This window comes from Acinonyx jubatus, chromosome B2, assembly GCF_027475565.1.
Source record: "Acinonyx jubatus isolate Ajub_Pintada_27869175 chromosome B2, VMU_Ajub_asm_v1.0, whole genome shotgun sequence".
Taxonomy (NCBI): domain Eukaryota; kingdom Metazoa; phylum Chordata; class Mammalia; order Carnivora; family Felidae; genus Acinonyx; species Acinonyx jubatus.
In genome coordinates, this window is record NC_069385.1 from 29,922,885 (window position 1) to 29,950,255 (window position 27,371).

The following is a 27,371-nucleotide window of genomic DNA, read 5'->3' on the forward strand; positions in this document are numbered from 1 at the left end:
TAATAATGCCTAATATTTTAAAGCACCTACGGAGATCTGTGTGAAATACTCTTAAAAAGATACTTTACTATTTACAACTCTGTGAGTTAGATACTATTAACTATCTCCACTTTAGAAGAAACAGACTGCAACATAAAAAATTATCTACAAGTGTAAAATAAAGAAAAGCCTTAAGCCATATAAAATTAGCAACTATTTTTGTGTATAATTTCGTCTTGGAGCTACATTAAACATCAGTGATAGTTAAGAACAAACACTTGGCAGTTAGACACACTCAAATGCATGTGTAAATTATATTTCGAGCCACTTACAAATACGAATTGCACTGGTATTATTATCTTTTTATTATGTATAATAAAGTTGAGTAAGCTTTCAACTCATTTCTAGAATTTGATGTAAAGTAACAGCATTTCAAAAACACGGGTTAAAACAAATGTAGTTTGTTCAGTATGATGTTAGTTTTTTTACATGGCCTTACTTTGTGTTCTTGGAGATGAGGATACCTAAAGCCAATGTTATGTCTAAAAAGCTGTATTTAATACTCTTAGTATGCTACACATGATTACGTGTTCAATGAATGCTTACAGAATTCTTCATGATGCTGATTATAATCCTCTGCATCGCTAAGGGCAGACAGCTGTTTACTAGAGATATTAATGCAGGACGGAGCACATACGTGAAACAGTAAATAACACACGAAAGTATGGTGACCTCTTGTATCCAAGTTCTCAACTTAACCATATATATTCATTTAAACAGTCCTTTTTTCTGCCTTCTGAATCTTGAACTAATTCTTAAACCAAACATGTACAAGTTTGGGAGTGTCTATCATGTCCCTACCTGGGCCTTAAAGATGAAAGCTACACAAGCTTCCTGCTCTTATTGGGCACACAGTCGGCTTCATTAGCAGAAACCAGTTTGGGAAATAACCTGGAACGCTGGCGTAGGTCACGAACTCGCGCTCCAAATTTTTGTTCCAATTCGACAAAAGATAGGCGCTGGGATACCGCCCCCTGAAGCCCCTGTCAGTCAACCTGTCTGTGGGCGGGGCACGCCCAAGAGCTTTTTTTCGTGAGCATAACTGCGCATGCGCTCCGGGGAGGCGGGTGACCCTGAGAAGTTGCTGTCGCGCAGTGCGCGGCTTAAGACGTAGCGCGTGCGCAGGAGCTCAGCGCAGAGGCCTGCCGGAAGCTAAGATGGCGTGTGTGTGTTGTCCAGGCCGCAGTTGGCGCCTTATCAGTATCTAAGCCGTGTGTTTTGTGAGGGGCTGTGGCAAAGGCCCGTTCTCCCGCCATGGCCCGGCATCGGAATGTTCGAGGCTATAACTACGATGAAGGTATGTGGCAGGGTCTTGCCGGGACGTCATTGTCGCCGTTCCAGCTGGGATTCCAGCCCGTTGGCATACACTTTGATCTGTGAGTTTCTCGTTAGTGGTGCCAGGGTGGAATTCACAGCAGGCTCAGTTGGAGAAAATAACAGTTCATCTGAATGCCAGCGAGTGGCGTTGTTTTATGTCGTGATTTCTGCCCTCTGGGATTGGTTTTATTTTAGGGCAGGAGAGGTGCTGCACGTCGTCCTATGGGGAGGACATTTGCGGAGGTTGGGATTCGGTGATATTTGTGCACGTCACCTCTCCCTCCCATTGTTTCCTCCCAGGTCGGGTACACAGTTGCCTCCTTCTAGGTATTCTCTTCCGACCCCACTTTAAAAAATGCCCACGAAATGATGCTCGCTTGTAAAAGACGGATTGATTTCATGCTTACCTTCAGTTGTTAGGCTGTAACTATTAGATATACATGGTGAATCTTCTGTGTTTGTTCATGCATACAGTTTGTGTAGAACCTGGCTTGAGCTAACTGAACTTAGGTTGTATGAGTTTCAAGTTAAATTGGAAACTTAGGAGACGATAAAAAAGATATTAAAACGGCCTAATTAATAAGTGGATCAGATGATCTTGAGGTGTATACTCCGTTCTTGGTTGATAATGCTCAATATGAATGTTTTTTGGAATGGGAAAAAAAGCAACACTAGAAGCAAGGGGGCTCCGGAAAGTACTTACTGATTTTTAAAAATGAAATAAAAAATGTGCATGTGAATGTTCTCTAGGAGTTTAAGAGTTAGAATTAGTTTAGGATAAGTGCATCATCTCCTTGTAGTCAACAGTTCTAGGCATCACCAAGCATCATACAAACTAAAACTATAAACAAATATGAAGGACTGCAAAAAAGGAGTTAAGACCTGTTGCTTTTTAAAGTGCTAATAGTCTAAGTGTGCTTAATATGTTAGTGGTTGTTATTGGCACTGTCAACAGATTATTCTAGAACATCAGTATGCCTAACCATAGTGAAGGGTAGCTAACACCCTGTACTGCATTTGGAGATTCGCCTCGCCAGCCTGGCACATGTTAGGTTCCTGGTGTTCACTTCAGATTGGAGGTCGTTTTAAGTGTATGCAGTGGATTTATTGCATGTGGATCGCTGCTACCTGAGAGATGACTTGAGGCCCGAGAGATAGTTTTGCAGTTATGACAGGACAAGTATGGATAGGCCTAATTGCAGTGTACTCCTCATTTCTTCAATAAGTATGCATAATCTCTTCAACCAACATTAATTGAGTGCCTATTCTTCATTAATTGGGTGCTTGGAGTACTGCTCCAAGCTTTGGGGAAAAATAGTAAGATGTTTGAGGGACTGTAGAGGGGGAAATACACAAGGAACCGATGATTCGAGTATGACATGCTACAAAAAGTACTCCCAAGATGCTGTGGGAGCTACTACTTAAGTGAGAACACCTTATTCCCGAGTGGGTTGGAGGAGTTTAAAGCAGGATTTCTGTGTGAAGGAAGGCTTCCTGGATGAGAGGTGCGGGTCCTGTGGGAGTGAGTGCTAAATATCTTTTCACCTGGGCAATCCCAGGTCAGGTTGGTTTTTTTGGTCTTGTTTCTTTGGAACAATTGATGATGTCATAAACAAGCTGTTCCTGTAGCATGGGAGGTTCCTCCCCATTTCCTGCTTATAAAAGTTCTACTCATTTTAAGGGTCCAGTTTATTCTTCTTTTTTTTTTCCTAATGTTTCCTTTGTATTATTTTCAAATAATAATTTGAAAATTCTCAAAAATAATATAACTTTATTAGAGTATGTGCTTTAAAACCTATTGGTTCCTCAATTTAACTCTCACTTTGTTCTTCTCTGTTGTTTGGATAGTACCTTACATGACTGCCTTTAGCTAATGCTCAATTAGCTACTAATTTTTAATTTTTTTTAACGTTTATTCATTTTTTTGAGAGACAGAGAGAGACAGAGCATGAGCGGGGGAAGGGCAGAGAAAGAGAGGGAGACACAGAATCCGAAGCAGGCTCCAGGCTCCGAGCTATCAGCACAGAGCCCGGTGCCAGGCCCGAACCCACGACCTGTGAGATCATGACCTGAGCCGAAGTCAGACACTCAACTGACTGAGCCACCCAGGCACCCCTCAGTTAGCTACTAATTTAAAAGTGCCAGGAGGGCATAGTCTATTCTTTATTGTTCTGTTTACTCTGTTGTTACATTTACTCCAGTAGCTGGTAAAATGCTTTATGTGCAGTAAATATTACAAAATTTTGTCAGGGAAAAGAACCACTTTACAAAAATCCTAGGACAGAATTCTCTTCATCTTTATTTATTTATTGGGAAACAGAGTGCTGGCGGGGGAAGGGGGGGGGAGGGGGAGAAAGAGAGAGAGAGAGAGAGAGAGAGAGAAAGGGAGAGAATGAATGAATCCTAAGCAGGTTCCACCCCCATCTCACAACTGTGAGATCTCTTGACCTGAAGTGAAATCAAAAATCAAGAGTCGCAGGCTCAACCGACTGAGCCACCCAGGTGCCTCTCTCTTCATCCTTTTATATTGTGGCACTGTTGGGGCGCCTGGGTGGCTTGGTCGGTTGAGCATCCGACTTTGGCTCAGGTCATGATTTCGAAGTCCATGGGTTCGAGCCCTCACCCCATGTCGGGCTCTGTGCTGACAGCTCAGAGCCTGGAGCCTGCTTCAGATTCTGTGTCTCTCTCTCTCTGCCCCTCCCCCACTCATTCTCTCTCTCTCTCTCTCTCTCTCTCTCTCTCTCTCTCTGTCAAAAATAAATAAACTTTATATTGTGGCACTGTTAGGGTCACTTTCAGTTGGAAAACTAACCTGGTAAAAAAGATTCTTGCCTTTAATGTCTAATTTTTTTTTTTTTTTTGGTAAATGACTCATTTATAAGTTGCTACCTTAGGATTGTGATCTAATAATTTATTCACTGGTACATATTTTTATCCAATAGTTGTATTTGTCTAATTTTTCTTTGCCATAAACATTTGGTTTCCGCATTTGAACATGCTGTTCCTGATACATAAATACCCTGAGAAACTAGGTACCTATCCTTTGGAGTTAGTTTCAATACTACTTTCCTGGGGATCTTTCTCTAGCCACCGCACTTCCAGTTCTGTTTTTGTTGTTCACGTGTGTGTTCCCAAATCAGTCTATATTTCTCATGTCTCAGACACTTGTCATATAATTTTTTAATTGCCTGTTTTTTGTGTTTGGTTCCTGTTAGAGTTTAGGTTCCTATAGATCTGGGAATGTTCCTGTCACTCACTGTTGCCCCTCAGATATCTTTATTAGTCCTTGGCATAGTCTGTCATGTGAATAAATACCTTTACGTAAATATATTTATGTTTCTTGGAGGTTTTAGTTTTAAATTGTTTGATTCATTACTTTATAATAAAACAAGAATTAATTTAGTTCCCAACATGTGCTAGGTAGTTGGCTAAGACAAAGCCTTGCCCAGAAGGAGCTTATAGTCTCATGGAATGACATAGACGTATAGTGCTTTGAAGACAGACAGTTGGAGGAGGGTGCTAGAGAGTAAAAGTGGTAGGGGGCTCGCTGCTCTCCCGGAATGGTCGGGGAAGGTAGTTGTCAGGGAAGATGTATGAAACAGGTGACATTTGAGCTGGAACCTTAACTAGGAAAAAGAAGCAGCTTTAGGAAATCTGGGCAAAGTGCATATTCTGGTCACTAGGAAAAGAAGTCCAATTAGCGTGAACAGAGCACAAGGGAGTTTAGGATAAGATGGTTTTTATAGAAATTAGCTTGACGTGAAGAAAATCTGTTCTCATGGTCTGATTGTATACCCTGTGCTAGTCGATTGTATGGGAAATAAATGCTTAGGTCATAGACAGCACTTGGTGAAAAAAAAAATGAATGGATGGCTTATTTCAGGTTTTAACACCAGAGAGACAATTCAAATTTGTGGCCTGTGGTGTTATCGTTTTTTGATTGCATAAAGTGAAAACTTGGAAAAATTCTAACGAAACCCAGTTAGCTTAAAAAAATGAAGAACTGTGTATATCTTTAAAAAAATTTTTTTTTTAATGTTTATTTCTGAGACACAGAGAGACAGAGCATGAGTAGGGGAGGGGCAGAGAGAGAGGGAGACAGAGAATCTGAAGCAGGCTCCAGGCTCTGAGCTGTCAGCACAGAGCCCGACGCGGGGCTCGAACTCACAAACCATGAGATCATGACCTGAGCTGAAGTTGGTCGCTCAACCAACTGAGCCACCCAGGCGCCCCAGAACTGTGTATGTCTTTATGCATAAAGTCAGTAAGTACCTACTTTGTGGATAAAATTTTTAGAATTTTTTGGAAAAGCAGACATTCCAAGTTCCTGTAATTTTGAGGGATGGTTTAGTTTGGAGAAAGTTCTGATGCTTCCTTGTTAATAACTAAGAATACAAAAAGAACTTGTAAATAAATTTATCTTTTGTGTTTTTATTATAGATTTTGAAGATGATGATCTCTATGGCCAGTCTGTAGAGGATGATTATTGTATTTCGCCATCAACAGGTATTTGATTTCCATTATTTGGGGGTTTAGAAATGTTAAGTAAGTATCATTGTCATTCTAGGACTAGAGTGTTCCATAAGGCTATGATATTATGTAATGTTTAAAAGATAATTGTATGTTAACTTTTAAAGGTGTATAAAATCATTTCTTTACCTAAGAAAAGAATTTAAAGTATTGATTTCATCATTTAGCTTTCAACAACAATTTGAAGAAAACTTTGAAAAGTATGTTTTTTCCAAAATTCTTTGTAACATGCAGTTAATCTAAATTTTACTGAAATGGTAATTTAGTCAATAATGAAAACCTAAAACTTTTGAAAGCAGATAGCAATTAACTTTATATACTCAGGGATCTCTTGAATATTAGAAACATTGAGGTGTTACATATAGACTACGTTTCATATAGTACTTCAGTTTACTGTTATATAGTTTGTTAAATAAACCAAATATATGTAGTTCAGACTTCTGATGGAGCCAAAGAGTCATGTAGAGTTCATTTTTCGGTAGGACTGGGCATCAGTTTGTATCTCCTGCCTACCTGCTGAAAGAGTTCTTTATCACTGTATAAAGAAAACATGAAACATTCATATATTCTTTTCAGCAAATACATAATGTTCGACCAGACCTTTTCTCATAATTTCCCTAATAATATATTTGTCTTCAAATTTCATTCTGTTCTATAAACAGTTAGTTAAAATGCCCTGCTAAATTTTACTATGCTGTGAAAGGGTAAAATTAAATACAGTTAGGTACAACATAAGTATAATTCACAGCACTCATTCTCTACAAGTTTAAAGGCTCTATATTAAGGGCTTAATATAATTAACATTCTATCAAAATCCACTTTGTCTTTAATCCCATTTAGTCTCTGAAGCTGCCCTGTAGACCTGTACCTGCTTTAATCTCACTTTCAGTCTCTGATGACCAAGTATGTCCCTTCTGACTTTTTAGAATCCCTCTTCCCTATAAAGCAGAGATACTCCACAACTTGTCTTAGCACCTCTCCTTATTGCTCTGAAATGCATCTAGCTCTTGATTTCTGCTTTCCTCATTTAGCCTTACTACTATCAGGGCCTTTCCAATCTTCCTCTAGTGTTACACACTTACCATTCAGGATCCTGTTAGGAGATAGAAATTGTACCAGTCATTTTGCCAGAGAGTATTTATTTATTTATTTATTTATAATGTTTGTTTATTTTTGAGAGAGAGAGAGAGCACAGGCAAGGGAAGGGGAGAGAGAGAGAGGGAGACACAGAATGCAAAGCAGGCTCCAGGCTCTGAGCTGTCAGCACAGAGCCCGACGCGGGGCTGGAACCCATGGACTTCGAGATCATGACCTGAGCTGAAGGCAGACACTTAACTGACTGAGCCACCCAGGCACCCCTGCCAGAGAGAATTTAATACAAAAAAATTGTTAGCTAGGTTTTAGAGAACAAAAAAATGCAAAAAGGGCCAGCAAAGTGTCAGGGAGGTGGTAGCTTCAGGAAACATTTACAGTTCTGAGTTCCTGGAGGAGCACGTGGGCGAGGTCAGACCCAACCTTTTAGAAGCACCTGGAGGTGCTTCTAGCTGGAACTTAGACCTGTGACAGGACGGTGCTGCTTTGCTTCTGAAGTTCAGAGGAGGGGCTGTGGAACGGAGACTTAGACCTCTGAGGAGGGGGACAGTGCATGGCTGGCACCGGTGCCTGCAAAAGGACCTTGTGAATCTGGGATTCAGCCTTTTCAACAGGGAGTTCTAGTCAGCAGGCTGGTCAGGGTGTCTGAGGGATGTGGGCAGGGGCACACTGAAGCTGGTTCTGGGAGTTTCAGGAAAACTGCTAACTGGTACTAACTGCTGTTACTGCAGCGTGCGGTGTTGCTGGGCAGATGGGGGATGGACAAGAAGCAGAAAGGAAAGGAGCACGTGTCTTCCTCTTCTGACCTTCCAGTCTCCCTCTAGCATCTCCCCATTGGCTGATCCTAAAAGGGAGCCAGCTGTCAAAGAAATGAACTTCCTAGAGACTGCAACCCCAGCATCACAAAGCAGAGTAAAGAAGACTGGGTTACAAGCTCAGAGATGGCTTAATCATCATGCCTTTAGAGCTCCTTTGCTGGGATTCAAGACCACATTTTGTAGGGATGAAGGATAAAAGAAATTTCATTTTTTTCAAGGTACCTCTGAGACACTTGCCATTTGCAGTGTTAAAAAAACTTCATGGGTTAACCCTTTGGGGTTCCTACGATATACTGTCACAGTTGACTAGGTGATAAAGTGATATCTGGTAGCATTAACTTTATCACTCATATTTTAAGTGCAGTGGAGAGCATGGCATGTTCATGAAACTGAGAAGATGATGTGAGTGTGATAATTAGATTGGAGTATTTTATTTTATTTGAGAGAGAGCAAGAGCGAGAATGCGCACCTGAGCAGGGGAGAGGGGCAGAGGGGGAGAGAGAGAGAGAGAGAGAGAGAGAGAGAATCTTAAGCAGGGGCTTGGTCCTGGGACCCTAAGATCGTGATCTAAGCTGAAATCAAGAGTCAGACACTCAACCAACTGAACCACCCAGGTGCCCCTAGATGGGAGTTTTTTAAAAAAGCTCTTACATAGTAGAGACTGGATTGAAGGTAGTACATTAGGGGATGTACATAGATTAGTTTGGAGATGGGTTTATTAATCTAGAGGAGATGAGGATATTTGAGGACAGTGTTCTCAAAGTGTGGTCCAGGTACCATCAGCATCACTGGGGAATTTATTAGAAAAGTAACTCTTGGCCCTGTTCAGAGGGGGGCACAGCTGCTCTTTTATTTAATAAGCTCTCCATAGTCTGTTGATGTTTGCTTTGAGAATCAAAGTTTAGGACAAGGGTGGTAGCATTCGATTTGGAGATAGATTCAAGAGATACCTTACAGGAATTAAGGGCTACAGGATCTGGAAGTTGGTTGAATCTGGCTTGCACAGTGTGGAAACCTTTATAGAGAGAGGGACTGCTGAAAGACATCTTAATCTTGCAGGTTAACACATTCATTTATCTAGGCTTATCTGGATAACGTATTCTTGATCTCGTGTAAGGAACTGATGGCATACCACGTCAGGCATTCAGAGGGTGTTTTTTTTGTGTGTGTTCATGGCCTCGCTTTCTTGAGGTCAGAGTTTATCCCTTTGTCTCGCATAGGTCTTGACGGTGTGTCTTGTGTGTGGTTCATTTTCAGGATAGTTTTACTCCTTGAGTTACTTCTGTACTATACACCAAGAAGTCAGTGACTTTATTGAAGTGGGAGGTACAGTGAAATGGTTTTGAGTTTTTTCTGTGACAAACTGTGTTTTTAACAAATGCATGTGGTTTGAGGTCTTTTAGTTTTTCAAAACATGTATGCAATAGTGATGTTAGATCAGAAACTTATTTTTCTTTTTTAGTGATATATTTTCCAAGTGATTTTCAATAAAAAATGAATAGTGTTAGAAGGATGCTCTGTTCTTAAAGAAGCAACCAGTGTCATTGAAGAGCTGATCATATTCATGGTCTTATGAATTCTGATAATCGAGTGATTTTTATCAATTAATAGGAATTTTTCTAAAATTCATCAGCACATGTACGTTTTTGAACTCTAGGTAGGCACCGTTGTCCTGATGGAAAGGGAATTTCTAAATGTTACAGCTTTTTTTCCTTTGGAAAGATTGACTTTGATATTGCGTGTTGAACATAGCCAAGGAATTGAGGATGGCAAAAAGAGCCTACATATACAACTTTATTTGAACAGTTGTGGGTTTTGTTTTGCCTACTGTAATTGGAAGTGTTAAAGGATAAACTGAGGCATATTGCAATTAGTAAGAATTTATTCGAACAAACACCAGTTTGAATCAGGCAGCTCCAAACTGGAAGTGGTTATGGTCCCCCCACCAGATTGGACTAAGGGGCAGGGATTTTATAGAGAAGATAGGAAACAAAGCAAGGAAATTATTTGATTGACTATAGCTTAAAGGTTGCATTATTTGAGAAAGCCTAGTTGGATTTTTGTGATTGGTGGTTCTTTTTAAAATTTTTTTTAACGTTTATTTATTTTTGACAGACAGACAGACAGACAGACAGACAGTGCAAGCGGGGGCAGGGCAGAGAGAGATGGAGACACAGAATCCGAAGCAGGCTCCGGGCTCTGAGCTGTCAGCACAGAGCCTGACTTGGGGTTTGAACCCACAGGTTGAGTCGTGATATCATGACCTGAACCTAAGTCTGAAGCTTAATCAACTGAGCCATCGAGGTACCCCTGCTTGGTTGTTCTTCTTGATCCTCAGGCTTAGGAGTTGACTCTGGCTTAGTTTTCCATTTGTTAGCAAGGCATTGGAGCCACTCAGTCAAAAGGCCTCCAATGATTGCTTAAACAGTAGTATTCATTCCATTCCAACTCAGAATCTTTATTAAGCATCAATTAACGTGTAAGAAAAACCCAATTCTAATAAATTTATGAATTAATTTGGTATAAGGAAGTATGTTAAATGTCCTCTTCAAATGTGCCAAAGTGGTATGGTGGGTGGAACATTAGTCCTGCCTGAAGGGTGTGGGAAGGCTTCTGGAAGGACTGGGACATTTGGGAGGAAGAATGGCATCTTAGAGGAAACAGTAGTGCTTGAGCAGTGGCCTCTATGTGAGGCTTATTTGAGAACACTCATTTGCAGCAGGAAAGAGGGCTGGGAACGGAAATAGGCAAATTCTGGAAGGCAGTTTTTAATTTTTGGTGTGTCGTGTCAGCTTATTGGAGGTTTTTGAATAAGGGGTAATATTTTTGGAAAGGAACTGATGACCATATACAAAGTGGACTACAGGGGGATTTGTAGGCCAGTTTTTCCTAACTTTCCCTGATATCAGTCATCTGGGAATAGTATAAAAATACAGATTCCCTGGGGGTGCCTGGGTGGCTCAGTTGGTTAAGCGTCAGACTTGGGCTCAGGTCATGATCATACAGTTCACAAGTTCAGGCCCTGCTTTGGCTCTGTGCTGACAGCTTGGAGCCTGGAGCCTGCTTCTGATTCATTCTCTCTCTCTCTCTCTCTCTCTCTCTCTCTCTCTCTGCCCTTTGCCCACTCGTACTTCGTCTCTCCCTTTCTCAAAAATACAGAACACATAAAAAAATACAGATTCCGGTCCCGTTTCCAGCATCACAGAATCAGAACCTCCAGAGGAGGAAGCTCAGGCAGTTGTATCATTAATGAGTGCTTCTTACATGATATTCAATTTAAGGTGTTTAGGGAACAATTTGAGGCAGTTTAGGAGTCAGGTTTTGAATTCTTTGAAATTTCATATATGTTTAAATGCCTTAAGTTTTAAAAGTAATTATGGGTGTTCCAATTTTTCAGAAAGCATTTCCATCAAAGTTTGTGATTTAAATTTAGAAAAGAATAGTATTTTGTATTTATCCTTTGCTCTCCTCTTTCTTTCTCTTTTTATTGTATTTCTTGCCTTTTGGGTTCTCACTTCAACTTCAGAGATTTGGACTGTTTTTTCCCCACTAGTAGCTATTTTCCCTGGGGACTTTTTCTACCTTCTTTCCCGCCCCAATTCCCAGCAAATCCAGCCAACAGCATTTCTAAAACAGTAGCCACAGTGTAGGTTTCTGAGTTGGATTTGTGTGTAGATTAGGGATAAGAATCCATCCGCTTCCCCCCCCCCCCAGAAAAAAAATAGTTCCTCTGAGGTTGAGTAGCAGCCTGGATATTGACAACTTCCTTTTCCCTGTCAATTATTTCCTGAGTGAAAATTGTTGAGGGAATTATCTGATTTTTTTCCTTACTTAAGTTTTGATTTTCCTTAGGGTTTTCCTCACAGTTGAAAGATAAGAGAAGAAGTTAGGGAAAGTATTTTTTTTTTTTTTTTTTTTGTTACTTTTAGGCTAAACTGAGTAGTTTATTACAGCTAGGAAAATAATTTCTAAATTACCAGGCACAAAGCGGTCCAGTTTACATTTTTTAGTACCCCAGTTATTATTAACTAATTAATTAATTACTTTAATGTTTATTTTTGAGAGAGTCAGGGAGGGGCAGAGAGGAAGACAGAGGATCCCCAACAGTCTCCATGCTGTCAGTGCAGAGCCTGATGTGGGGCTTGAACTCATGGACTGTGAGATCATGACCTGAGCCAAAACCAAGAGTTGGATGCTTAACCAACTGAGCCACTCAGGCATCCCACCCCATTTCATTATAATAGCAGTGCTCTATTCTCCTTGTACTAGAGGGAGATAAATAGGGGTATATATGCAACATAATATGTGTATTGTTAAATAAAAAGGTTTTTTTAATGTTTATTTTTGAGAGAGAGAGAGAGAGAGAGAGACACACACACACACACAGAGCATAAGTAGGGGAGGGTTAGAGAGAGAGGGAGACACAGAATCTGAAACAGGCTCCAGGTTCTGAGCTGTCAGCACAGAGCCCAACATGGGGCTCGAATCCAGGAACCATGAGATCATGACCCGAGGCAAAGTCAGACACAACGAACTGAGCCACCCAGGCACGCCCATAATATGTGTATATTTTTTTTAATGTGTGTTTATTTTTGACAGACAGAGCATGAGTGGGGGAGGGGCATAGAGAGCGGGAGACACAGAATCTGAAGCAGGCTCCAGGCTCTGAGCTGTCAGCTCAGAGCCTGATGTGGGGCTCGAACTCACGGAGTGTGAGGTTGTGACCTGAGCGGAAGTCAGACGCTTAACCAACTGAGCCACCCAGGCGCCTCTGATATGTGTATTTTTTGAAAACCTTAGGGTCTTCAGAATTGTATACAAAAAATAACATAACTGGGAAAAAATAGGATCGTGACAGATCACTCAGCCTGTAAAGTACTGCAAAAACAGTAATGAAAATGCTTGCACATTTGAAAAGATACCTTAACTTCCTAATAAAGAAATATTCCAGTAACTATAAAACTTTAAATTTTTAAAAAAGGTAAAAGCTTAACAGAAATGTGAGAAATAATTAAACTAACAAGTCATGTTGCAAAGGCAAAATGCTCACAGATCTCGGAGGGTCAAGAAGCGGTAGGCATGCACAAAACAAGTCACAGGTCCTCCAAACTGAGCCTAGAGGAAGAATGTGGCGCGCTCTGGCTTTATGGTACGTACGGTCACAGTTACGGTGTAAGCTGTGGCAGACGTTACTTTGTACCTGCTGCTTTTAGGTGATGATGCAAAACATCGAAGTGGGGGCAAAATCTCATAACCAAAGCAACTTGAATGTTTTACCCTCATCGTTCTCCTGTTTACCATTTGGTGTGAGTAGGTTGTGTTAAGGAAACACGCAGTATGGCAGAATAGCCGCACTCTCTCTCTTGTTCTCTTTGTCCCAGGTGTCTTCCACCTGCTCCTCAGTTTTTCTGATGTTCTTACCTCATTTTGTATAATCGCGCCAGTCTTCGGTGACTGTGCCTCTGTAGCACTCATCTGTACTACTCATTTGGCTCTTAAAATGCATTGTTACGTTTTTTTCTTTGCTTTTACTACTAATCTCTAAGGCCATGGTTTATATAGTCTATGAATAGATAGCACTTATGCCACAGCCCTCTGAGTAGGGGTATTACACATAAGCCATAGCATTATCTAGTGTTTGTATGTGCATTATTTATATGCATTGGTTATAGACTTTATGGTTAGTTTCTCTTTCTTTCATAGGTCATGCCTTCCTGAAAACATGCACAAAGGTTCAATGTGGGAACACTAAGCAGTAGACTTAAGTGTTATGTGCTCTTCCAGAAAGCTAAATACTATAAAATCCCTAGGAACACTTTGCGTGTAGAATGCTGTATTTCTACCCTCTGTCTTTGTAACTTTCTATCTTTCTTAACTTATTCTTTAATTATATTTCTTCACAATTGAACACAAGCTGCAGGAATTGAGGTCAGTGGGCATCCAGCTGAGGTGGAAGAGTCAGTCCTGGGGGCGTTCATGATGATTTTTCTTTTTTGCTCACTTATATTTGGTTGATGATACACAGACATATATTGACACTTTGATACTTTGGCTTTCCTCCTTTTAATGAAATATACAATACCAGTTACACATTGAGGGATGACACTGAGTGCTATAGAATGGCACAGGCTGATATCTGAAAGTCAGAGTTAGGTATGTGATGCTATTATGCAGTGTAGACAGTGCGTGATTGAAAGGAGGTTTTCAAAAATTAAGGTCTATGATTTTGATCAGCTGTTGGGTTCAGACAAAATTAGCAATTCTCAGAAAGTGAAAATTAAGTTTTTAGTATTTTCTTTTTTTAAATTTTTATTAAAAAAATTTTTTTAATGTTTATTTTTGAGGGAGAGAGAGAGAGACAGAGCATGAGTGGGGAGGGGCAGAGAGAGAGGGAGACACAGAATCCAAAGCAGGCTCCAGGTTCTGAGCCATCAGCACAGAGCCTGACGCGGGACTTGAACCCACGAGCTGTGAGATCATGACCTGGCTGAAGTTGGATGCTTAACTGACTGAGCCACCCAGGCACCCCTTTAGTATTTTCTTAATTGTACAAATAAGCAAGTTTGGTATGTGGTTTGAAATATTTGTTCCAAAGAAGAGAATATGGCAGGGAAGATGGGGTGGTAGGCAGGGATGAGGTGTTAGGAAAGGTAGTGTTTGAAAACTGTGGCGAGTCAGCTCGGTGAAGGTTTTGGAGATTAAAAAGGAGGATGATTGTAGAGGCCAGTGAGTAGTTAGTAAGGACGTCTGAGCAGGATTTGGAGTATGGTGTGTTTTGTCCCTGTTTTGTTTTTAGCTATTACTACAGAATGTGGGTAAATGGCTGTAGGTGGTTGATCAGCATCTTTTGTTTTTATTTTCACTTTAAAAAAAAAAAGACTTATTGGAAAGTGGCTGTGCTACAGCATTCTTCCATCATTTTCTGTTCTAGCTGCTCAGTTTATTTACTCGCGACGTGACAAACCTTCACTTGTTGAGCCTGTAGAAGAATATGATTACGAAGATCTGAAAGAGTCCTCCAATTCTTTTTTGAACCATCAGCTAAGTGGAATTGATCAAGGTATAGTAAAAAGTAGTTTATCCGTGCTTCATGTTTGAAAATGATTCGTAATCGGTATACCAGAATTTTTCAGTTTTATTGTGATTGTTCATGATAGTGATGGTGGGAAGGAATGGTACAAATATATCTTGTCTCGTCAAGGGAAATTTACATTTTATTAAGTATATTTTATGAGGAATGTATGTTTAACTATATGGCTGAAACATTGGTTGTGTGGCTATTTAACTGGAATTTTTGACTGAGATCTTTGTTTTATCTCTTCAGGAGAGAAACTTCAGTGATTTGTTTTCTTGTACCAATATTTATTATTTCATAAGCTCTAATAGGGAAAGAGATATATTGTGGATAAAAATATAATCATTATAAATAATTTTTGCCAAGGAAAGAGGAGAGTTGTACATCCTAATATAGTTTCAAATTCCTTTTTTTAGTTTTCAAGATTGAGTGTTCTTCCATGGCACCATTTAAGTACAGCCTTTTAATTATTTTCTGTTCTAGCTCGTCTGTATTCATGCCTTGATCACATGAGAGAGGCACTTGGAGATGCCGTGCCAGATGACATATTGGTCGAAGCAGTTCTGAAGAACAAGTTTGATGTGCAGAAGGCCTTGTCACTGGTTCTGGAGCAAGATAAAATGCAGAATTTGAAGGTCAAGAGTGAGGGAGCAGCATCCACAGGGAAGACTGCAAAAGGTATGCTTTTCCTTGTTCTCCTTTAGTGGTTTTACAGCTAATGTTTTAAAAGAGGCACTGATTTGCTCAGGCTGTTAAGAAATATGGGCGGAACATTTTGCATGTTACAGTAATCCTGATTTTCATCAATTGATTTTCCACTTTGTGAATTTTTAAGCTGAGTGCTTTGTTTTCTTCCCTCTGTTACAGCTTGTTTTTTCATAATTTCCCTTTGTTTTGTAACTAGCAGGATATAGGGGAAATAAAATCAGACAAAAACAAGCCACTTGTTGCTTCTTGTCAGTAGCTTAGAGAGCTTTTTAATTATTGTTGTTTTTCTAACTCTAATGGGTCAGGAGGTGGAAATTAATAGCCAGACGATTAATTACAGAAATCCCTTTATTTTTATAGTATTTATAAATATGTTAGTTTTATTGAAATATCATAAGTATCATACTACTGTTTCATTTCAAAGCCAGATCTTTAATTTTAAATTTATAGAATTTGGGGTTAAGCTTGGAAATTTAATTGGCATAAGAAGGGAACTGAGGTACCTCTGTAATAATTGGTATGGTATCTGTCAGTATGACCATGGTGATTTATTAACTGGGCTGGTATTTCCTGTAACCTGAGGACTAGATTTTTTGCCACATCAAAGTCGTATGCAATCTGTTACTATGAAACAAGGATGGGTTTTATTATCTATTTAAATTAAAAAAAATTTTTGATGTGGAGGCACTTGTAACTGACCCTATGAAAATGAGTCTTTAATATTTCATCTTTATTAATAGTTTATCCCAGAGATGACAGGATGTTATTTGTTTGCTTGTTTTTAACACATTAAAAATATAGGAGAAGATAAACCTAGTTCTTTTCATTGGTCTTTTAATTGTTTTGAATTTGAGATAACCATGACGATAATTTAAGTACATTAAAACCTCACATTATAAAATTTGTGAAAAGTAGAATATTGACTAACTTGATATTTACATTTGTATATATTAGTGAACAAAGTATGAAGGTCACTGTAGATGGTTAAAGGAAGGTAAAATTCCTTTATTATTGTTTTTTTTTAGAGTGTTCACTTATTAAATAATGATCAAATATTTGATCGCTTTATTCATGCTGTAATCAGAAGAAACATTTAGTAATTAAATGCCTCATTTCATGTTTCCTTTTGGTTGCTGTGACTGTCTTCTGCATATGTCAACCTATTCATCTGAAAATTAATGGCTTTTGTAAGGTAAGGAGTCTTATTATCTTCCTCTCAAGTTTCAGCTGATAATGTTCAAAGCTCTTGTCCTCAATCCGCAAACCATTTGGATTGTAGTAGCAAACCCTCTGATTTTTCTGGCACACTAGCAAAATATGGATTATATCATAATTCCTCAGTTGTACCAAGTCACTATTTACTCCATAAAAAAAAGAAACCTGACAGACCTAAAAGTGAAAAGAAACTAGAATCATGTAAGTTAACAAAAGAGCTTTCGCTAGCTGACCTCATTGATGATGCGCCAAGAGATTCTTGTAAAAGTCAGCCGTCAGTCAGATTATCATCCACGGATGGTCTGGAAAGTCTGTTTTCAAAGAATCTAGGTGCTGATCTGTTTAGACCTCATGAATCGGAATGTGTTTCCAAAGATGATTCTGCATTCAAAGAAATACCAGATTTAAAATCCTTAATGATAAAGAGCACAACGCCTAGTAACTCTTTATGTATTCAGAATAATTCACTTCCTGCTACCCATAACATTCCAGTACAGAACAACTTAGGAAATTTAAATAGTCCTTTGCTCTTAACTAGCTCATTGGAAAATATAGCTCATGATAATTTAAATACTAGTAAAATGACTGAAGTTGGAAGTGTTTCTTCAGTTGAACAGAGTGCCAAGAATTACATTTTAAAAGATGACAGTCCGCAGTTTGCCGGGTGTGAAAGTCCATCCCTAGCTGAACTGTTTCAGGAACACAAAGAAAATAATCCAAGCCAGTGCTTTACTTTATCTGATCTTTGTAACCAGTCATCTGCCAGTTTCACAGATCTCAGTTTGGGATCTTTTCCCTTGTCAAGGCTAGCAAATCGGTATCCATCTTCGACTGGAATATCAGAGTTAACAGGATCTCTGTCGTCTTTGGCATTTTGTAAAGCTTCTCCTACAAGAGACCTTGAGAATTTGTCACTTTCTGATTTGATTGCAGAAACAATTGATGTAGACAACTCTCAGTTTAAGAAGGATTCCTTTAAGCTCAGTGTATCTGAAATGAGTTCACCTGGAATAGATTCAAATATTGATCTTAGTGTCCTTATAAAAACCCCTGATTTTGTTCCAAAACATGTAGTAGACCAATCAGTTGCTCCAACATCAGGAACTAAAGTTTTAAATTCGAAGTTAGGGAAAAATTTCAATTCTGCTAAGGATAATAAGAGAACCAATAAAGGCTCTTTGACTAGGAACCCACCTTTTTCTCTCTCTTGGACCAAGGCTCTTGCTGCTAGACCTTCAGCTTTTGCTTCTACACTGTGTCTTCGTTACCCATTGAAAAGCTGCAAGCGACGCACCCTTGACCTCTATAAGACTTTTCTTTATAGTAGACAAGTTCAAGACATAAAGGACAAAGAAATAAGTCCTCTTATAGCAATAACACCATTTGACTTCAAATCAGCATCTCCTGATGACATTGTAAAAGCTAATCAGAAGAAAGCTTTCACTAGAGAATAGTAACAGGAGAACTTGATAACTGTTGTAGAGTTTTTGTTTTAATTTAAAATCTTTATAGGATTACTGTATATTATGGGATGAGAGTTGTGGTTTTATATTAAAATTGTCTTAAGTCAGTTGATAACTTTAGTTGATAATGTATTTTTGCACTGAAAAAAACTTTTTTTTACTATATTTTCTTTTAGTGATAACTGGCTTTATTTAAGTTGATAGCCTAAAGTGGGTGTATATGTTTACAAAATGCATATGGAAACTTGATATTGTGAAATCAAACCTCAGATATTTTTGTTTGAAGCACTCAACTTTATAAGTTTTTACAATGAGACCTTTTCTTTTGTAAAACATGTTTGTGCTTCATTCTTAAATGAAAATGCCACTTGGGATTATTCTAGTTTAGAGATAAAGATTTTTCTTCTGATATGTGGCATAGCATAGGTGAGACATAATTATATTTTAAAATATTAGTGATATCATTCCCATTCATTATTTTTCTGTAGGTGGATAAAATTTTTCTATTAGAAAATTTTAAAATTCCTGACTTTTAAGAATACTGTGGAGGTTGTTGAAATAAATACATTTTTGATGATAATAAAATGAAAATCCTTTAAGGGACCATGTACATATTGAAGTTGGATTAGTACATAAATTATTTTTATATATTTTCGAAACCATTTGTCCTAAATGCACACTTTGAAATAAATATATAGAAAGTGTTTTCAAGTATGGTTGCATGCTGTTTGAATAGATAATTTTATCAGATCTCTTTAGCTTTTTTCTTATGTAAGTAATAAAATGTGTTTTCCTCTGATACTGACAGTGTATGTGCTACCATGACCAAGTTTCAGCAGTGTCAGACCAAATCCGAGCTCTTCTAGGCAGTAGAACAAGTATGTAATTCATCCCTGAAAGCAGTGGTCCTCAACTAGCAATCAGAATCGCTAGGGGAATTTTTTTCAGAACAGATGCCGTGGCTTCAATCCAGACATGGTCAGTTAGTCTCAGAGGGATGACATTTTGGGACTGTGTATTTTTAAACAAGTCCCCAGGTGATTTTGATGTGTTACTTTTACTTGAGAACTATTGCCTTGGGGGAAGAACTCAATAGAATGGAAAGAATTACTAATGCTAAGGATAGCACCTGACCAATGTGAATTTATATTTTATAGTTTCTCGTAATCAGAAATACCAAGGAAAATTGCTAATTAGGAATTATAGTCTTGCATAAGAGGATGCTGATACTGTATCATTAGTATTTCTTGCAGAAAAAAATAGGATCTAAAATGTTAGCTCTTAATGAAAATAAAATAGCTGGCCTTTTCCTAGTAAAGACCTACTTTCTCTGGCAGCTACTTCAGAGTGCTTTTTATAATTTTTCTTTTTTGTATTTCTTGTTTCAGTTTATTTTCAGAATGACATTCCAATATTTTTAGCTGTGTATGATATTTTTATATCCACTGTTTTGGTGGGAAATCTTAAGCTAGAATTATGTTTTCCTTATTCTTGGCCAAACACTTTTTTTTGTGATGCCTTCAGGTTTTGTTTTTAATTGTGTATTTCAGTGTATATCAAGGTGATGCTTACGAGATAGGTTATATTTTATGGTCAGTTTTAAAGTTTAAATTACCCCAACTGCTGATTTTGTTTTCCTACTCTTATACCTTGATGAAACATTTTAGTACTTTTGCAAAATTAGTGTATGACTCATCAACTAGATTTATATATGGGCCCTCTCCAACTTAGAAGTGAATTGTATTCTATGAGTTTGGAACTGACAAAATTCCTGATAGATTAAGTGTTAATGCAAGTGTACCCACTTTGCACGTGAATCCACAAATATTTATGTAACTCATATTAAAGTTGAACAGTGGTACTATTATTTTACCATCTTTTATAACAGATTTTCAAGTGGAAATGTAATACTTTTAAGCCATTAAAAGTAGATTTTGTAGTGAACTAGATTTCCCTTTGTTGGCTCATTAGGATTGTAACTACCATTTATAAGATTATTTCTTTAGGGAAAATCCTATATTGCAGGATGATAGGAAAGGCAACAATTTTTAAATAGGTCTCCCTGCCATTGTCATGGCTCCTGGTCCATCAGGCAAGTACATGACATGTACTTGGCTTTGTTGAGTAAGGAATTGTCAGTCTCTGAGATTCAGAGCGGAGCCGAGAAGACCCTTTGCCCTTTCCACCCTTGGCCTTTGGCCCTTGATAAAGCGACCAGTGCCTGTTTATGGATACACCTCAGTGACGATGATTTGCTCGCACTAAATGCGTACTCTGCACCAACTGCCCGTTTTTGACTGCTGTTTGGTAGCTCAGGTATGCTAAGTGTTTTGATTTATTTTCCAATTCTAATACCAGTTTTGTAGTGCAAAGTCATTTTTATTTGCATTATGATTAAAATTTTACTTTAGGAATAGATATAATGTAATTATGTTCTAAATGATACAAAATACAAAAGATATTTAAAATAACTAGTTTTGGTCACGTTTTTTGTCTTTAAATGATCTAATGTTCATGGATGTTTTGTCCTTTTGCATTCTCAAGTCTTTGGTTGGCTCTTTTGGTTATGATTCTTCTTTCCATTAATTGGCAAGAACTAGGGTTTCACTTCCTTACAGAACACTTTGCTTGACTTTTCTTTTTTGTTTTACCTTTTTCCTATTTCCAGTTTAATAATCGGCATTCCAACCTCCTTCCCTCCTTTGGCTTTTAATTCTTCTTTCTTGAACTTTCCTTTCATCCTTTTGTCTTCTCATATAAGTAGTAATAAATAGCCCAAGTGTGTTATATTTTGTTTTTAGTGTTCGGTGGGAGGTCATACAACTGATTTTCACATCAGAGATAAAACCAGTATAGTGCTTTTCTTTGTATGTAAAGGGAAGCACTGTTAAGATAAACACAGTTAAGAGAAGATAATGGGTTCGTATGTGATTATTTACCTTTTAAATTGATCCTGGATTTATATGTGGACCACTACAAATAAACAAGTGCACAGTTATACATGGAGGAAGAACTGTGTATCAAGTTTTTTTGTCTTGTATTCCTACAAGTATGTATTTGCTTATAGAGTCAGATTTGTAGTAGCCTAAAAATTGTTTTCTATTACTTGTGTGAACAAAGAGAATGTTGACTAAACAGGGAAGGATTGATAGTAATTTCTTTACTAGTTTTCTTTTAAAATTATATAAGACTCAGTATATGCAATTATACATTGTGTTTTTAATTTTTAGGGTGTAAAAGATGTCATTTTGAGTGTATATATATACATTTTTGTAAAAGCGACGTTGAAATAAATTACAATTCTGAGGTTCTCCAAAATTAAGTAAGAAAACAACACAGTTTATCTATAGGGATTTTTAGATAAGCTTGAGCCTTCAGAATGGAATTTTAATAATTTATGCTGAAGGTACTACTTCTATGTTCCTGTAAACAAATTAAAAAAAAAAAAAAAAGAACTACCTGTTTGTAAAGAATTTCCTCTAAGATATTTGCCAGTTCAAATTCTTGCCTTCCAAAAGGTAAAATTTCATATGTGTTTACTTTTGAGGACTTAACATAGAAATCCTATTAAAGTATAGGTTATAACGAATATGGATATTGTAATTGCAAGGATGGAAGTAGAAGGGGAAAGAATTGACAGAGTACCCATTTCTGATGTTGACGTGCCTGGTTTATATTATATGACTGAAAGGAAAACATCACATCATTTTAGTTGCAAGAGATATCACAAGGTGAACAAAGCAATGATTGTTAACCTCAGATGGGAGGGGTGTTGTGGGTACTTAAACACATAATTATATTGATTGTAGTGTGGCAGTTACGTCTTTACACTCTCCAAAGCTGACATCTTTGCCCTCCTGATCTAAGCTGCTGCCTCCTCTGTTTCCTATTTTTCTTAGTAGTATCTCTGTCTTCCAGTTGCTTAACCCAGAAACCTAGCTAACATCGTCCTTGATTTCTCTCCCTCATTTACTTACAATTGATTACCGGTCCTATTTTTCCTGCTTTACAAATAAGTAAAAACATCTGTGTATATACAGTTGATTGTCGTTATTTGTGGTAGTTACATTGTATAAAATCACAAATTAGTGAACACTAAGTGCAGTATGCCAACACTGACTTCTCAAATGCCGAAGCATTGCTCTTACAGGAAATACAGGGTTAGGTTCCTTTCATCTTCTGGTCACAACATTTTTGTCAGTCAGTATGTAACCTTACTTTATGTATCTATCAAAAGACATTTGTTTAAAATGTATTATTTACATATCATTAATTCATTAACATTGAACTCACAGCCAGTGGCTCTATAACTCAGGCCTGTACAAAGCTTATCCAACACATGGCTTTTATTTATAAGGCACATCACAGCTGCCTTGTACTTAGGAACGCTAGGCAGTGCTGTAGCACTACTCATGGGGACCATTTTAAACAGCAAAGTAGCCAACTAAAATCACAGTGTGAAAAATGTGAAATAGATCATAAAAAGGATACTTGTTTATGGTGTAAGAGCCAAAACAAGAAGGCAGGGTATCTATCACCTTTTGACCCAGCAGGGAATGTGCATGTTGGGTGACTCAGATTTTTTGCTTCTCTGCATTTGTCTGGGAGTGATTGCAAAAGTGCCATAAATAGTGATTTGGGGGTTACCAATAAACTTTAGTGGATAGGTGAATTTCTAAATATGGAAACCGTCAATAACGAGGAGGCATTGTACATTTTTTGACCCCACTGTTCTCCATCGTTATTGCCAGTTTACCTCTTAAAAGGCCATTAGTTTTGAGCAAAATTACTGAAAAATGAACTGGTTTCTTTACCTCTCATTTTATTTTGCCCAAAACACTTTCTACATTACAACCAGAGTAACTTTTCTAAAATGAAGCTCTAATATTCTGTCCTCTGTATAAACCTTTTAAATTATTTTAAAAGACTTTTTCTGAATTTGTTTCTGTTTTGTGCGCCCTCTCTCCCTTCCCCCCGCCCCCCCCGCCGAACAAACCTACCTGAGTTTCCTCTGCTTCTGTATAGTGCTTTGCCCCTACCACCACCCCCATTTCTCCTGGCTGATCATCCTTCATGTTGTAGTTTATATATCACTTCACTCCCAGTCCTGGGGAGGGGAACCTTCATAGGCACCCTAGTTCATTGCATTCCTTTTATTACCTCTCCATGTAAAATTATACCCCTCTGTACATATAGTCCCTTTCCCTTGTAGTCCTGTTGAATTGTCCCTCACAGCACTTAAATCATCTGACATTGTGTGTGCATACACAGTTATTTTTATTACCTGTCTCCCTACTGCTCTTCATGGCCCCCACGCAGCTTCTATGGGTTTTGTATTTTTGTATTATTTGTATTGTTTGTATTATTCTTCTAGAAACTTTACTTGCATATCACTATGTGAACCTGCATGTATATATTTAGACAAATGGGAAGATGCTGTAACACTTCTATATCTGTACCAGTTGTCAAAGCCTTTTGCAGACTTTACTTTTTATACAGAGATCAATCTCATTCTTTTCAGAAGCTGTGTAGGATTTCTTAATGTGGTTGTACATTAAATAGCCCTTGTTGATAAACATTTTAAGTGTTTTCAGTTGCTATCACTAATGACCCCAAAATGAACACCCTACATTTTTAGAAGTTGAATTTCTGGGCCAAAAAATATATACTTTAAATTTTTGATAGATGCTGCCTAATTATCTTTAACAGAGATTGTACTAATTTCCTTTCTCACAGGTTTCTGAGTATTTCTGTGCAGATTCTCACAGATATGGTTATTACTCTTTCTGGTATTACACCAACCTGATCATTAGAAAATATTTTTTTCATTTATTTATATGTTTTTAATAGAGTGAGGCTAACTGCTTTATCGTATATTTAAATCTATTTGTATTTCTTTTTCTTGGAACTGTCTACTTTTAATCTTTACCCATTTTTCTGCTCGTTGTCTTTCATAATGACTTTTTGTGTGTGTACATATACAATGTATGTATTGTATATATATGTGTACATGTACTTAAAAGTAAAAAAAACATTAGTCCTTTGTTGTATGCCTGGAAAATACTGTTTTCCGATTACCAGCTTGTTTTTATAAGATAGAATTTTGATTTTCGTGTATTGAAATGCGTCAATCTTTTCTCTTAAAGGTTTTTGTTTGAAAGTTCTGTTCCAGCAAAAGATAATTTTTTAAAAAATCATTCATTTTTTCTAATACATTTGACAGATTTTCTTTTCTGTTCTGTTCTTTTCTTTTTCTTTTCTAATACCTTTTACTCTTTGATCTAGCTGCCATTACGGAGGAAGCTAGGAATGCAGTTTATTCACCAGCATCTTTTGTCTTTCCAGCAGTTGGATTTGTCACAGTACCTTTTGTTTAATTACATGTCCCTTTTCTCTTTTAACCTGATTTGAACCTGCCGTCTTTGACATACACTAAATTCTTTCCTATCTCTCTGTATTTTGGGACTCTGTGCTCTTCCATTTCTTTGTCTTGTTTTATGCCAGTACCAGATCGTTAGTTACCGTGGTAATTTTTACACAATTTTGATTTGGTTTTAATGTTTGTAGGCTATCTTGTTTCTTCTTTCCTTTTTCGTAGTTTTCCTGAGTTATCTCTCTTGGTTTTTTTTTTTTTTCCACATGAGCTTTAGAAACAAGCTGGTCAAATTATCTGGGGGAAAAAAATCCAGTTCTAATTTTTATTGAGATATTTAATGTTTTCAAAATGTTTGGAGAAAATATATTGTCTTTATCAAAGGCAAAAGGCTTTAGACATTACATTATTAAACATGAAACATTATAATTTTAATAGATTTTCTAGTAGACTTACAATATGGAACAATCCTAGTTGATCATGGTAGTTTATTCTTTTAATATGATGGATTTTATTTGCTAATATTCTGTTGATGGTTATTCCATCTATTCGCAAATTTAATTTACACTTGTGTATATGTGTGTGTTCTTTCAGGTTTTGATTTCTCTTTGTGATGCGTTTTTTTTTTTTAATTTTTTAAATGTTTATTTTTGAGAGAGAGCAAGGATGAGCAGGGGAGGGCAGAGAGAGGGGAAACAGGATCCAAAGTGGGTTCGGCAGAGCCTGATGTTGGGCTCAAACTCAAAAGTGGAGATCATGACTTGAGCCTAAGTCAGTCGCTTAACCAACTGAGCCACCCAGGTGTCCCTCTTTGTGATGCTTTTTATAAAGAAGAGTTTTTCTTTACCCTTAAGTAATTTAAAGAGCATTGAAATTATTTGTGTCATCAAAGGATTTATCTTTTTCAATAGAGAAATGTTCTAGAGTCAGTTTGAATGTTTTATTTTTCTTAGAAAACCATTTCATTCAGGTGTATTTGTTTAGCATTATAGCAAACATTGTCATTATTTTTTTAGATTCTTTTATATTTAGTTAAATCTCCATTCTTTTTTTTTTTTTTTTTTTTTTTTAGTTTTATTTAAGTAATCTCTATGCCCTACATGGGGCTGGAACTTATGACCCCAAGATCAAGAGTTGATGCTCTTCCGACTGAACCAGCCAGGTGCCCCAATATCCATTTTTATTTTTTTTATTAAAAAAATTTTTTTTAATGTTTATTTTTGAGAGAGAGAGAGCACTAGTGGGGGAAAGGTAGAGAGGGAAACAGAGGATCTGAAACGGGCTCCACTTGGACAGCGGTGAGCCCAGTATAGGCCTCGAACTTACGAACTGTGAGATTAGGACCTGAGCCAAAGTCAGAGGCTCAACTGGTTGAGTCACCCAGGTGCCCCTCCATATTTATTTTGTTTTCTCCCCTCTACTTTCTTCTTCCCCTCTGCCAGCTTTGTTTTCTCTTGATTTTATTACTTTTAATTTGTTTCATTCTCCAAAGATTGGCTCTTGGATTAATAATTAGTTCTACTGGTATATTTTTTCATTAGTTTGTGAGTAATCTGTTTATTATCTAATCTGTTTTCCATTTTTTTCTCTGCCTTTCTGAGTGGAACATTTAATTTAACTTAAATGCATTTTCAATTCTTTATTATAGAAGTTAATTTTAATTTATGAGATTGCAAACACAGAAAAATTAAGAAAATAATATAACAGATACTCATGGACCCACCATTTAGTTGCAGATCTGTCTCTCTGTTGTGAGAAATAAATTGTTAGATTGGAGTCCTAGCTCCACCTTTTCCTTATTTCTCCCCACTGCTTTGTAGTTGATACGCATTGTTTACATTCTGTCTTATTTACCTAAGTCTCTGTAGTTCTATTTTTCCTGTGGATACTATATTTGCTCATGAGTTCTTTTAGAATCATTGTTATTTTCTGGGTTCCTTTAGAGTTACTGTTATTTTCTGGATAATTCACAATTTTTATTTTGATTTCCTTTTTAAGCCAAGAATCTGAAAGTCTTAAAATTTCCAGGTTATTGTGGAAGTTTCGTTATTTTTGTTAAGATTACTGATTTCACTGTACTGTTAGAGAATGTGGTCTGTGCCCTTAGAAGTTTACTGAGGTTGTTTTTTTTTTTTTGAGGCCCAGTGTAGTTTTAGAATGGTTTCATAGGCACTTGCCAAGAATATGAATTCTGTCTGAGGAATACAAAATATGATACATTTCTGTCAGTTACTTTTTAAATTGTTAGAGGGTTCAGTGGGCTGACTTAAAATCCGTTTCCTTAATTGTAGGCTGAGAGAGAGGTAAGTTAAAATATAATAATACCCTTCCATTTTATTTCATCTTATTACTTACAGATTTTACCTTATGCCTTTTGATATGTAAAGATACATGATCTTTCTGTGGATTTGAAGTTTTCATTAATGTAAAGTTCCTTTCTGATTTGTTTTATGCTTTTTGACTTAAATTCAATTTGTTTAATGTCATGATTGCTTTCCCTAAGTTGGACTTGTTCATCCTTTTACTTTCAATGTTTTGAGTCACTTTGGTTATTTGTGCCTCCTGTAGATATAATTGCGTTTGTCAGAGTCAAAGGATAGGCTAGGTATAATACCTTCTGTGATACATGGTCTGTATTTTGACTTGGTGTGTACTGTTTGGTAACTTGGAGATTTGTACTATCTTTGTAACATAGTAACATACTTTAATTTGGCAGCACTAAGAAATACGTTGATCTCTCA

At 37.3% G+C, this 27,371-nt stretch overlaps 1 protein-coding gene across 4 annotated transcripts in view; it reads left to right on the top strand.

Annotated features, from left to right (window-relative positions):
- Window positions 1-1,101: 1,101 nt before the first annotated feature.
- Window positions 1,102-27,371, top strand: part of HBS1L (HBS1 like translational GTPase) — an 86,638-nt gene continuing 60,368 nt past the window's right edge. The window contains exons 1-5 of one of the 4 annotated variants that reach the window (XM_015081883.3): window positions 1,102-1,336; window positions 5,797-5,862; window positions 14,728-14,856; window positions 15,355-15,549; window positions 16,777-19,750. In XM_015081883.3, the coding sequence (XP_014937369.1) occupies window positions 1,294-1,336; window positions 5,797-5,862; window positions 14,728-14,856; window positions 15,355-15,549; window positions 16,777-18,248 (1,905 nt within the window). In that variant the 5' untranslated portion in view covers window positions 1,102-1,293 and the 3' untranslated portion in view covers window positions 18,249-19,750. The other 3 variants (XM_015081882.3, XM_027056826.2, XM_053222210.1) reach the window with 3 other exon arrangements.